Source organism: Hesperophylax consimilis, chromosome 19 (genome assembly GCF_061612785.1).
Source record: "Hesperophylax consimilis isolate HC1 chromosome 19, BYU_Hcon_1.0, whole genome shotgun sequence".
Classification (NCBI taxonomy): domain Eukaryota; kingdom Metazoa; phylum Arthropoda; class Insecta; order Trichoptera; family Limnephilidae; genus Hesperophylax; species Hesperophylax consimilis.
Window position 1 is genome coordinate 1,761,919 of NC_142854.1, and position 14,704 is coordinate 1,776,622.

General features: G+C 37.6%; 1 protein-coding gene across 3 annotated transcripts in view; it reads left to right on the plus strand.

Annotated features, from left to right (window-relative positions):
* The first annotated feature begins 608 nt into the window (after window positions 1-608).
* Window positions 609-14,704, plus strand: part of Atf6 (bZIP_ATF6 domain-containing protein ATf6) — a 38,732-nt gene continuing 24,636 nt past the window's right edge. For all 3 annotated transcript variants that reach the window (XM_089642937.1, XM_089642935.1, XM_089642936.1), the window contains exons 1-6: window positions 609-647; window positions 1,680-1,797; window positions 7,207-7,381; window positions 7,887-8,008; window positions 8,373-8,488; window positions 8,634-8,715. In XM_089642937.1, the coding sequence (XP_089499063.1) occupies window positions 1,767-1,797; window positions 7,207-7,381; window positions 7,887-8,008; window positions 8,373-8,488; window positions 8,634-8,715 (526 nt within the window). In that variant the 5' untranslated portion in view covers window positions 609-647; window positions 1,680-1,766. The remainder of the gene's footprint in view (window positions 648-1,679; window positions 1,798-7,206; window positions 7,382-7,886; window positions 8,009-8,372; window positions 8,489-8,633; window positions 8,716-14,704) is intronic.

Sequence of the window (14,704 nt, forward strand, 5' to 3'; positions counted from 1 at the left end):
ATCCTCGTATAAGCAGATTTTCACCAATTACTATCATCATCATCGTGAAGGAGCATTCTCGTCGGTTGAAGACACAGTTTGGGACCAGTACCTAAATCTACTGTCTTGTGTGGATACATGTCCAGTACAATGCAGTTTTAACAACTAATGATTATTTTTAGGGTATTTGATGAGAAAAGGAACGGAATACGACATTACAAAAATTAAGTACTAAGGCACTGTTGGTAGACACGGTGCACTTTTTCGCTGCAGCAGCTGGTCCAGTTTCCTCACCACCTAGGATTCTTGCTCCAGAGTCGCCATCTTCTATATTTGTGTCACCTGTTGCTCTAGTTCATCACCTGTTCCTGTACATCATTTTATTTAACTTTATTTTTGTAATATTTATATTTTTTGTAGCATCAAATTTAAAGCGCCCCTGAGGTAGTATCTCACAAAAGCGGCGTTATATAAATTTTCCAATAAATAAATAATAGCTGTGTTGAACCACCGGAACCGTACCATAAATCAACTATCTACCGTACTAGCAAATAAGTACAGTCCACTTGGAAGTAGGGAATTCAAATAATTCAATTTACTCATAATGGCAACACCTTTATTTATAGAATGGCCGACTGTCCTTGGGCCGTGTTGAAGTTAATGTTTTCATTCGACGCAGGGGCATTTAACTAAGCTTTGGCCTCGAAACTCATTTGAAACCGCCACGCCCACCTCAAAATTCTTATAGAAAACGAATAATATGGCTAAAAGCTCAGATCTCATTGGTGAGAACAGAAGGATTGGTTTGATCTCTCGCTCTCTACCATAATGACTCGTGTAACAGAAAGAGATGACGGAATTTTGACAGTTTCAAATCATTCAAACAAAATGACAGTGGTTTATTTATACACGCGGGTTGTCATTTTCTGCCGAAATACTATCATTTCCGTCGAAAATATTGCGTGTTAATGTTGTTCGTGATAAAAATACAATATAAGCCAGTATAGTGTTAGCGAGTTACAAACATATTATATTCAACCTACCTACGTAAGTTCAAGTTTAAAGTGAATTAACAGTTTTAGGTTATTCGTTCGGTTTTTTGAACAATGCTTCATACTTGACATTATGTCTTCCTCCACAACGTATAAATGTTATTTATTATATCGATAAACTTATTCATGTTATTGATTAGTGTTATCCTGTATTATCTTATTGTTTTGGTAAAATTAAAGATTTTTTAACATATGTAACCATGAGTTCATGAGGCTGAAAAATGTCGGAATTCTTCGTCATACTGTCGGACAATCATGTTTTGGAAATTTTCTTCAGTGTTTTTGCAAATTTCTTGTCATTTTGGGTTTCTTCTTCTCAGATTTACAAGTTTCATCTCAAGGAAATGCACTGTAAAAGTTTATTTTCTTAGTCAGGCCCTTGGAAAACATTTCGACATTTTTCTGCTTCAAGGACATTTTTATTTTTAAAATATTTTTTTTGGGCTAGTGAATGAATGGAGTAGGCCGAGAGCAATTATATTGTCTATGGTTGCATCTTACTTTTAGATGACCTTGAGTTTTTTCTATCTTGTCTACTGCTCTTTTCCGCACGGTAGGTACTGCTTGTATATCTGTGGTTAAGTACTGTATAATTCTGTTGTATACAAAAAGCCCGAAGATATCGATCTAGAGAGTGGTATATTTATGATTCGACGTGTCAAATCGCGGCGATAATGGGCAATCCTTAACTGCTGTGTTTCATTAAATATAACATTTCGGTGTTTTATAGCCGGCATGGACATCGACCAGGATACTTTCATTTATGGTTTGTGAATCATTTCGTTTCCTGTTAACTACGCACCGGTTTTCATTTTAAATTTAAGACTGAAATACTTGTAAATAGTGAGTAACGTGTATTATTACGTTATTGTGATGCCAGTTAGAATAATATAGATAGCCCAGCGAGCTATTGCAGCGCCGAACTTGTCAGGTAGTTTATGAGCATGTGAGATTGTTTGGCAGCCGATAAGTCGATGACCCCCACCTGATCCTGACCAAAAATAATGGTTGTTTTTCCTGATAATATTATGCTCGCGTATAGCTTCTATCCCTTGTCACTCGATAATACGTTATTAATAACTGTTCGCGTTTTCAATTATTGTAAATAAAAATGAAAATATAAAAGTTAGATCTATTCAACGAAAACTATCATATACTTCTTTATACTCAGGTACAACAGTGACTTCAATAAATTAGGTTAGGAAGTTATAAGATTCTGAGCAGATTGCTATTGTCTCCTATCCATTTAAGTCCAAAAACCATCAAGAAATATCAAGCAAAACTGAGTTCTCTATCTTTTTTACATCATTATTTATACATTAAATAACATGGTAAACTTTTACCTACGACTACCATTCAATACGCATTTTAAAAAATAACCCTTTGATTCAACTTGATAACAATAAGAACCGACTATTTCAGATGTTGGAGAGGGAAACGTAAAGTCCTTATTGAATATGACAATTTGGAAGTTGACCCATGTGAGCTTGGCCGATCACGTAAAAGCCTTCTTATTGGATATGACAGTTTGGAAGTTGACCGACGTGAAGTTGGCCGATAGATAGGTACTGCCAACCTAAAAAAGAAAACATGAAATCACTTAACGAGGTGATAACGAGGAGCTATAAACGCAGAGCCACTATTCCGACATTAGGAACGAAATCTAAACAGAATTAATAATAATGGATTGTAAAATTAGCAAACAAACCTTTAATTAAAATCTAAAATTAATTAATAAAATGGATTGTAAAATTATTGTTAATTAGAATCTAAAATTAATTATTAATAATGGACTGTAAAATTACCTTCAATTAGAATCACTCTCAAAATTATGTATTTACATTACATTAGGTTTACATATAAATAACTAGCTGTACCCCACCACGCGTTGCTGTGGCTCAGTCTGTCTGTGCAGATAGAGAAACAATATTAACTTTCGGAAAGCGCTCTGTGACAGGATAACGTCTTATATTATAAAATGCATTCCAAATGGTTGAGTTAAATTCTAATTGATTTTTAATCTTAACACTTTTCTGGTGGGTATTTTTTGCACTGGCGCTATGCTGTCTCCGGTCAAAAATAAAAGTAAAAATTTCTACGTACTAACTCCGCATACCCAAGCTATAAAAGTACTAAACGAATATTATTTGAAATGCAACTCAATTAACGTTGTAATATGTTTATTACGGTTCGCCTATTGGTATTTGGCCATACTTGCTTTCTTTAAATACATCTCTCGCTCGCTAGAAGTGACCTGTTCTCATGTGACAAATGTCAACTGTGGAAAGTTTGGACTGTGCACCGGTGTCGAAGGGATCAATGACGATAGTTCCTTGGAACATCTTCCATTGAAATATCTGTATAACAAGGATAACATTCCCACTCAACACCTGTAGTTTAAAGATTGTAATCCGTTTGTTAAGATCAGAGAATCCATCAATCAGACCACCCGTTCAGCACAGAGCCAAATGTTTTCATTTTTTTAAATTCAAACATGGGGGCACTTGTCATTTGTAAAGGGTTGGCCTTAGGCCCTGTACAGTCCTGTCGGCCCAGCTTCTGAGAGGCTAACTTGACTCTGGCTTCGATGGAGACCCCGTGCCTGAGCTGGTCACGGGTTACACCAAACGTACTAATGGAAGGCTTGTTGGGAAAATTGCTTCCGTTGGAAGAATAATACCCACTGTGCAATAATCCCTAGTAATTAGTATTAGAGGATTATATTTACCGGTCAATGTCTGAGTTGGCATTGCGTCTGGGTCCCATCCAGGTGTCGGAACTTCAATTTTTCGTCTGGCTAAGTCCTTCATTTTAACACAGGCAAAATTTTCCACGTAGTGTGGTGGTAGTAGGAGCTTTTAAAATAATGTAAGATTTCGATGTTCGATGATGTTAATGTTCATCTTTATTTTTAAAAAAAATGTACAAGCTCACCCAATACAAGTTGTGCCCGAAGAGAACTTCGATTTCATGGATTCATTAGAATCATCAAAATATTAAAAAAATAAACCCGTAAATAACTAATTAAAATGTGTGAACAGCGCTATTAGATAATCCAAATCCTAATTGGATGGTACCGAAACTTATTTCGTATATTACTGCTGAAAATTTTCATAATGTCATCCAATTTCGGAGAAATACTTGTATATGTATGCGTGAGTACCACCAAAAGTTTATAGATTGCATTGTCATTGACAAAAAGTCTATTTGCCGAGCTTCAGCTTGATTGGATGTCGGAAAGTGGGTTAATTTTCACTTCCAAGATTCCATTTCATTCATTCATTCATTCAAATAGATGTATTTAAAACTAAATCATCTTTTTGGTACTGAAACCAAGCTTATGAAGCAATTAACGTTTTGTCCATTGCGAATAATGAGTGTGTCCCTAATAATAATATTTTCTTTAATGTCACAAAGGCTTAACACGTAATACGCCCTTGTGTTTCTAATTTTATATTTTCATTTGTATCTCTTAAATGGCTGTATGTATGAAATAGAGCTTCGTGTCACTTATAAATATGATTATGGCATTAACTCAAAACAACAGTTTTCGTAGTTAGGCCCCCGTGATACTAAGCCCCGTATTATTAATTATTTTTATATTTTCATACCTCATTTCGTACTAGGGTCTCTGCGTTTATAGCCCCTGATTATGTGACTTCATGTTTTCTTTTTTAGGTTGGCTGTTGGCCAACTGGGCCAACCTCACATCATTTGAATATTTAGGAAATTATTATTAAACCCCACTATTTTTTCTCTCGGACAACAGAAATAGTCGTTTTCTTATTGACATTGAGGCCATTCCCACATGGAGCAACTTTCAAGCGTAACGAGTGCTGTGCGCGTAGCATATGCGTCACTCGTGAGTATCTGCCATACTATTTTGCTAGTGTTCGTAAAGGACGCGTCGACTACGGGTTTGACCTCAGTTGCACGCTACTGACAGTGATGGTAGCGCGCTACGTGAGTTCATTCGCATCTACTACTCGTTTGACAGAAATGACGTCCAAATGTGAATTGAATGTTTAATTTATTCTGGAGGTGGGAAAATATCCATGATTATATAACTTTAATTTACCGAAATACGTTAGAAAGGATTTAGCGCAGAAAGCATGGATCTTGGTTGGAAATAAAAGTCAATTTGACATCATTCTCATTTAGTTTCTTGGTAGCGACGAATGCAGTTAACTTTTATTTCGTTGTGTGAGTTTTTATTTTATTTTTTTATTTTTATTTTTATTTTTTTTATTATTATTTTTTATGTGACACCTCACAAGAGTGTCCCTGCCTGTGCGGTGTACAGACAGGGGAACTATGTCACCACCCGGTTGGGCGGCGTTGTGAGGCGGAATAAGGTAGGGGCTGTAGGAAGGGATTTGTTAATGCGGGCCTTGAAGAGGCTCGGATTATAGGAGGGAGGAAAAACAAATGCCAGTAGCTCGTTCCACATACGAGCCGACTTACACAAAAACGAGTCGTAAAAACGGCCCGTTCTCATGAAGCCAAAGTCAACCGTGAACGGGTGTTCAGTTCGTGTCCGTCGAGTTTCGCGCACGTGCACCGGTGCATCAGGAATCAATGCTGCTAGCTCCTTGGAGCAGGCTCCATTGAAATACCTGTAGAACAGACACAGCATGCCTACATTGCGTCTATGCATTAGAGAAGGCAATCGGTCTGTTAACAACGGATTGTCAATCAGACGGATCGCTCTCCTTTGCACAGATTCAAGCAGGTTTATCAAGTACCATTGATATGCTTGGTGTAACTATAAGTGACCAGCTCAGGTACGGGGGCTCCATCGAAGCCAGAGTAAAGTTGGCCTCTCAGAAGCTGGGCGTACTGTACAGGGCCCGCAGATACTTTAATAGTACACAACTGCTCACCCTGTAAAAATCGCAAGTGCGCCCTACGGTCGAATTTGGCAGCCATCTCTGGTCTGGAGCCCCTAAATACCTGAAAAAAACCCTTGACTCTGTGCAGAAACGGGCGGTCCGTTTGATAGATTCCCCAATCTTAACAAACGGACTGCAATCTTTAGAGCACAGGCGTCAGGTAGGTATGCTGTCCTTGTTCTATCGGTATTACAATGGAAGATGCTCTGAGGAACTAGCGTCATTGATCCCTTCGGCACCGGTGCGTAGTCGGGATACACGCCAAACGCGCGCCCAACATTTGTACACAGTTGACACTTGTCACATGAGAACGGGTCGCTTCTACGATTCGTTCTTAAGTTCAACAGCTCGGCTGTGGAACGAACTGCCGGCCTCTGTGTTTCCTCCCTCCTACAACATGGGACTCTTCAAGACCCATGTTCACTCCTTCCTCTCCACAAAAAGACCCTCCACACAGCATCCCCAAAGATGACATAGGCCCTGAGGGAAATTATTTTCTTCAGGGCCTCCTGTGTGGAGTAAATATAAAAAAAAAAAAAAAAAAAAGTATTTTGGGGCACCAGCCCAAAGGTGGCTCCCAAATTCAATAGTTGGGCGGACTTGAGACTTGTACAGGGTCAGCAGCTGGTCACTGTTGAAGAATCTCCTAGCCCTGTACAAGACGCCCAACTTTTTGGAGGCCTGATTTACTCGGGCTTCTATGGATCCCCGATACTTGAGCTGGTCTGATATAGTAACTCCAAGCATTTCAATGGAGTCTTTATTGGGGAGAGTGCTCCCATCAAATTGCACCAGACAGTCATTGATCTCCCTCTTTGCCGAAATCAGACACGCTTGGGTTTGGAGTGAACCCATAATCTTGTTTTAGATTGTTTTTTATGTTTGTAAATATAAAGAAATATTATTGTGTTCATCGCTAGCGTCACTTTATATCTATTAAGTTTGGTCTAATTCGGTTAGCGCCGAGTACGGAAACCAGCTTTAAAGAGTAACATATCGGTAGGCTACTTGTGGTTGCGTCACAATCTCGTAGCTCTGCGTACAAAGGGTTTAAGTTACATCAAAGGTTTGTTTTTTAAAAAAATCTTATTAATAACTTGTAGGTAAAAGTTTACTACCGAAATAAAAAGTTTTCAAAATAATGTGCATAAAATTATTTATTCTTTGTGTTTTGCCTTCATCCGTCCTGTCAGTAAAAATGCAAACAATAAAAACAACCACACTGGTATTGTAAACACGAAATCAGTTGAAGTAATTTTATATATTTTTTATCACTATTCCAGATGGCTCCGATGACCTGTTGTCGTGCCTGTCCCGAGAGCTGCTGCTGCCCTCGGTGCTGGAGGGAGACGCTTCGGCAGGGGAGATCCTGGCGCAGGCGGCGCTGCAGATGGACCAGCACACGCACAATGTGTCAGACAGCTCATCGGCGCATAATAGCGACGATGAATCTAAAAGGTACGGTCTTTTTTCATACTAAATTATATCAATCAGCTTTTGTTAATTCGTAGTTCAATTAGGTAATAAATTACATTTGAAATATCGTGATCATCTTGCTAGTGTAATTTTTTAAAGCCCACCTCCTCACGGGTTAAAAAACAACTTTGCAACAATGAATGGCCGACAGTCCAGGATCATTGTTTAATACAGGAAAAGAGAAAAGGATTCAAAACATAAATAAACAAGTATCAGAAATTTTGTTAAGTGATTATACATAATTGAAAAAGGTTGATAGGAAAACACGTATACACTGCTATTTTGTGACATGCGTCAAAAGTTAGTTGTTAAACTGTCATCAAGCGACGATAAAAGTGTCAACGGTTAACGCAGTATCATTAAACTTTGATTGGCACGTTCTGATAAGTAGAAGTTCTCTCTTTTGGAACATAAAATAGTTTGTGAGATTTTTACAAGTATATTTGTTAAAGACAATTAATAGTTATAATGATGTTGGTTGTTCCAGCTACCAGTACTGCAGCAGTGCGATGCTGTCCAGCTCTCCTAGTAGTAGCTCCAGTGAGGGTCTTTCGGACTTTGGACAAAATGGCTTCGAGGAGATAAACATGACGGGAAATTCTGAATGGGGTATGATTATTTTATTTAAATTAACTCATTGAATTAAATGAGCACACTTTATCGCTCCAAAGAAATGATTTTGATTTAAACCGCTATACCTTTGAAAATAATGTGAATGTTTTAACGAGGTTTGTATTTAGTAGTTCTCACTATATCCCAGCATAAAAAGCATTGACTGAAATGAAAGCGTACTTTGTAATGTAACTCAATAAACTGAAAGCAAATTCAGTGTTGGATCATTATGGTGTAATGTTTTAAGTGTAAATAGGGTCCATATGTATGTAAGTCTAAATAGCTATCATGCAGGGGTAGGCAGAGGATGGACTGCCACACAACTCTGCTTTGGCTAATAAACCTGGTGTTTTGTTTGCAGATAACATTTATACAGACTTTGGGGTGCGGCGTAACGGATACGGCGCAATGGAGGAAGCTCCCGCCACTCTGCCACACCAAATATTCTCACACCAACACCAGAACATCAAACTCGAGGTTGCTTAGCTCTCATTATACTAATTTTTACTAATGCGACGGCCTATGTATGGTTAAACCGACCTTGAAAGGCCGACTTACCCATACCATGCTGAATCTAACAAGTAAGATGGACTATAATACTAAGTATCCCATTCTCTTGCAGGATATGGGATGCACTATAAAGGAGGAGTTGAAGATGGAACCGTCATCTGAACGAACTTGTCCTTCCCCCCAAAAGATACAAGGTAACGCTACAGTCATTATTTTATGTATTCTCCAAGCTTTTAATATAATACCTTCATAAAAAAACAAAAAGGTAGCTATGTGAAGTTATATTCAATAAGAAGTATAATTAACACATTGTCGTCGGGACAAGGCATTTGCCGTTTTTCGCGGACTGTCGGTCAACTGCGGGACACGGCAAATGCCGTTTTTATCGACTGTCGGTTTTTGGCGGGAAACGGCATTACAGTAGAACCCCGTTAATTCGAACCCCGATAATTCGAAAAAACGCGTAATTCGAAATTTTCGCAAAAAAAATTTCCGCTGAAAAATTTTTTCATACAAAATTTTTTTTAATTCGAAATTCGTTAATTCGTAATTCGAAATTTATTTTTGTCCGCGCACGAAAATTTGTTCGTGTAATTCGAAAAAATTTGATTTTTGCGAAAATAAATCATAATATTTCGTAAATCTGAATCTAAAAGTCAGCCGTGGCGGTGAAACGCCGAAAAATGTATTTTTACGTGGTTGTACATCGTCCTAATTAGTATTATTATTTTGTAAATCTCAATCGATTTACACTGGAATGTTGTATTTTTTCAAATTTATTTCGAATATCCGAGTTTAAAGGGCCGAGAAAATACATTTTACGCGGATATATGTCGTAGTTTTACGAGTTTACGCCAAATATCTGAATTTAAAGGGTCGGCCGCGACGAAACTCGGCCGCGTAATTTCGATTTATGCGTAAATATATCGTATTTCATCACCGCGACGGAAATCGGACGCGAAATTTCAATTTATGCGGAAATATATCGTATTTTTACTAACTTTACTTCGAATATCTGAGTTGAAAAAATACGGCGCGACGGAAATCGGCCGAAAAATTTCGATCCATGCCGAAATATGACATATTTTTACGAATTTACTTCAAATATCTGAACTTAAAAGGCCGGCCGCGACGAAAAACTGCCGACAAAATTCGATTTACGCGGAAATATATCATATTTTTACGAATTTATTTCTAATATCTGAATTTGAAGAGCCGGCCGCGACGGAATACGGCCGCGAATTTTCGTTTTACGCGGTAATATATCGTATTATTACGAATATCTCAATTTAAAGGGTAGGCCGCGACCGAAATCGGCAGCGAAATCTCGATTTACGCGTAAATATATAGCATTTTTATGAATTTATTTCGAATATCTGAATTTGAAGAGCCGGCCGCGACGGAATACGGCCGCGAATCCTCGTTTTACGCGGAAATATATCGTATTTTCACGAATTCAAATTCAAATATTTGAAATATACGGCCGGCCGCGACAGAAAATTACCGCGAAATCTCAATTTACGCGGAAATATATCGTATTATTACGAATATCTCAATTTAAAGGGTAGGCCGCGACCGAAATCGGCAGCGAAATCTCGATTTACGCGTAAACATATAGCATTTTTATGAATTTATTTCGAATATCTGAATTTGAAGAGCCGGCCGCGATGGAATACGGCCGCGAATCCTCGTTTTACGCGGAAATATATCGTATTTTTACGAATTCAAATTCAGATATTTGAAATAAAGGGCCGGCCGCGACCGAAAATTACCGCGAAATCTCGATTTACGCGGAAATATATCGTATTTTTACGAATATCTCAATTTAAAGGGTAGGCCGCGACCGAAATCCGCAGCAAAATCTCGATTTACTCGTAAATATATAGCATTTTTACGAATTTATTGCGAATATCTGAATTTAAAGGGCCGACCGCTACGGTAATCGACCGCGAAAATAAAGAAATAATTGGTATTAATACGAATTTACAACTAAAATACCACTCGGATTTGAAGAGGCGGCCGAAAAAATCGATTTTCGGCGAATTTTAAAATTTTTTTTTTTTCATAAAATTTCGAATTACGTGGGAATTCGTTAATTCGAAATTTGATTTTTGATGTCCGCTGGATTTCGAATTAACGAGGTTCTACTGTATAAGGGTTTGTTATCAGCGTGAAATAAAACGCCTTGAAGGGTAATTTGCTACCTGGGTGCTAGGCGACACTCTGTCAACGTTATTTGAGATGCCTTGTCCGGATTGGCTAGTGTGCCGCTTGTAAAGGTGTCTCCAGAAATCTACAGTTTTTATGCGATCTCAATCTCCAGTTTAGTTTGAGTCATTTCACGTATTGGACTAATTTTCATACCGCTCGCACTGTTTTGTTTACTGTTTGGTATTTTATTATTTGAATATATTATCATTACTTTATCCCTACAAAAATGTCTTTACAAGCCAATGATACATGCACTTATGGTGTGTGATGGATTATCAACATATGAAGTGTACTGATTCCTTGAAAGAATAAATACTATCATTCATAAGTGGAATGGGCTCTTCAATTAGGCGAGGCAACCGCAAAAGACTCTTTTTTGACAAAAATCAATTAAACTTATGAGTTATTGAGTGTTCGCCTTCGGCCTTAGGCGACACTGTTCAATATTTACGCGATCAGATTTCAGACATCCAGCGATTGTAAAATTGCGGGCATGGCAAATATATATTATTATTTATTATATAACTATATGATATAAATAAACATGTTATCTTTTACATGGAATTTTCAAATATTGAATATTGAATGCTATTTACTGAATTAATATCAGGTTTTTATATTCAGCTTTGAAATGTGGTGAAATTATGATGTAATCAAAGCAATTATAATTTATTTTTGATGATCTAATGTCATATTCCTTTGAAAATTTCAATCGAAAATATTATTTGGTTTAGAAATTGTATCAATTTTTAAGAAACCTGACTACCTACCTCTATTTATGAAACTATTGATGTACTTGTTGATAATACTAATTTGTTCATACATTTATTTTTACTTGCTTATTATATAAGGCTTTTATGCTGCTATTTAAACTTTTCTGCAATGTAACCAATTTATGTAATTATGTACCGTTCAAATTGTATCTTATGAGTGTATAAATGTTGTCTCTATGTCCCTGCTGACAAACTACATAAGTAGTTTAGCGGGTTTAAATGAAATAAATAAAAAAAAAAATTAAAAAAAGCGATATATTTTTGCGCTAATCGCGAAAAACACCCGCTATAGGCTAGAGTCTGTTGTTTGAAGCGCCCGACTACAATGTGTTAATAATTGTTATCTCTTCTTGAATACATACATGGTTATTTCATTATCCGGACCATGTTAAATCCCTAATAGTCGGAATAATGGAGGTTCTATTGTAATTAATAATTGTTTTCTCTTCTTGAATACATACATGGTTATTTCATTATCCGGACCGTGTTAAATCCAGAATAGTCGGAATAATGGAGGTTCTACTGTAATTAATAATTGTTATCTCTTCTTGAATACATATGTATCAGACGTAATCGTGTGACACATAAGACTGTAAGGGGCCGGTGATCCCAATCCGTGGAGGCGGAAGATGTCGTCCTTCAGTGGCGTGGAGGGGTAGAACGGGGCCGTCTCTGTAGCCGCTGTAGAGCTGGTCCGATCGCTTGTCGCTTGTTCTTGAGCTGATTCCGAGTCTGGTCCGAAGGGGTAGGCAAGTCCGTGGTCCAGGGTGAGGCGGGGGTCAGAGTGAAAGAAGGCGAGTAGAAGCAGAAGTCGGAGCAAGGTAGAGGGCAGAGCAGAGAGAGAGGTGTAGAGCTGGTGGTGGTTTCTGGAGATCTGACGTTTTGAGGGCCTGTTGCCCGTTTTATAGCCGCCAGCGGGCGCGCGACGCGCACACGGGCCCACTTTCTCTTTGATTCCTGGAATCTGTGAGCCGTGTTTGCGACGCTATCGCGGCGCCCCGCCGGGCCGTCTACCGCCGCTCGGCCGGTAGTATCGGGCCGTGGTCGAACGTGACCACGGCCTTCCTTTGTTTGGGCACGATCCTCAGAACCGCGCCCGTGGGACGTAATGACAGCGTACCACCGGTCATTTGTGACGCTATGACGGCGCATGGCGCACGGCACGGCTTCCCACTACGTTTTGGCACGGTTCTAACAATCGTGCCCGAATTAAAATATGATTATGATTTTACCAGCTCTCACGATACTTCACTGCCCGTATACCTCTAGCCAAGCTCCGACGTTTCGTTTATTGTAACAATTTTACATTTTACATAGCAATTTTACAAATTTCTTCATTTTACATATTTACAGGCAGTTTATTTATTTTAAAAATAGATTGAAATATGGGGCGACCGCGTCCGATCCCGGAGCAGTACGTCCGTTACAACATACATGGTTATTTCATTATCTGAACCGTGTTCAATCCCAAATAGTCGGAATAATGGAGGTTCTACTGTATTTAATAATTGAACACAATGTTCAGCAACGACCGATAGGCGATTACTATAATCGTGTTGCACTGCTTCCATGACAAAGTAGAAAACCGGAGAAAAGTGATGATAAGTAATAATTCAATCTGACCTAAGCTATTATTTTATAATATTCTGTTTTGTCTGGTTACCGTTACATGTACACGTGTAATGTTTTCTGCTGTTTAATTTGGGAAGCGGGTTTGGGTACAGCTGCGCCGGTATCCATTTATTGGATAACCAACACCTCTGCCGTAAATCACCCCAAGTGCTTCGCTACGTTTGGTGACTTAGCAGGGGTTCATCGGGTGAGTTGTGTTCAGGGTGCAACTGCCCACCAGCTGCGTGGCGTGCCAGATCGGGAGAGGCTGGTTTTGGGAGACCCTTAGATCTCTCTCGACCCATTGCCTTGTGCCGCAGCGGGAGGGATATATTCATATGTCTGTCACTCCTGGACACACTAATCCCTAGATTCCTACCCAACCCTCATTCCTTTTACCTTCCCAGAACTTTCTCTACTTCCTTTCCTTAAAAAAGACCCTTCACACATCATCCCCAAACATGACATGTTATACTTGACAGTAAACTTACATTTGAGGCTCATATTGATATGATTGTTAAGAAAGCCCTTAGAATGCTAGGATTCTTATTCCGTATTGGAAAAGAATTTAATAATATCATAACACTTAAAATATTGTATTTTTCTTATGGTCGCAGTCATCTTGAATTCGCTTCTCCCATATGGAATCCTCAATATAATATTTACATAAATCGCATTGAAGCCATCCAAAGAAAATTTGTCCATCATTTAAATTTCAAACTAAATTCAAACCTTGACGTAAACAGCTCGATGGACCTTTATGGACTTAAGCCATTAAAAACTAGAAGAGACTCCGCAGATATAATATATCGAATACTTATATTATGTAATTAATAACCTACTATATTGTGTAATTATATTATGTAATTGTTATATTATGTAATTCGTGTATCTTTTTTTTACTAATAAAAAAAACTAAAAAAAAAAAAAAAAACTAAAAAAAATAAATAATATATCTCCATAAAATTATCAATGGCTTTATTGATTGTTCTCCCCTTCTGTCTGAAATTAATTTTAGAGTCCCGAGCGTTAGAACTAGAGAAAAATCACTTTTTCATCTCCATAAATGTTCTACTAATATAAGACAAAATGCGTTTATATTCAGAGCCTGTAGTATATTTAATAAGAATTTTAATGATATGGACATATTCTCAAGTAATTTAGGAACCTTTAAAAGATATGTAATAACTAACATTAAATAATTTTAAATATTCTACTTGAAGTTATCATGTTATTGCTTTGAATCCTTTCCAGTTACTTACCTTCCAATTTATACTCATGTGTTCAATTTAGTTGTAGGTATACATTTATTATATTGTTATTATTGCTATTGTGTAGTGCTTTTATTGATTGCCGCTGTGTTGAAATTTTACAATACATTTTGTTTTGAATTTTAGTTGGTTATTAGTATATCAGTTAAATTTAAATTTTTGAAATTTAGCTGGTTATTAGTATATTAGTATATCAGTTAACTTTAAATTTTAATTTATTTGTGTTCCTAGATCTGTTATTATTTTTTATTTATTATTTACAATTTTGTATTTTTTGTAAATTTCTCAGGCCACGGGTACAGAACCCTTAGTTTCTT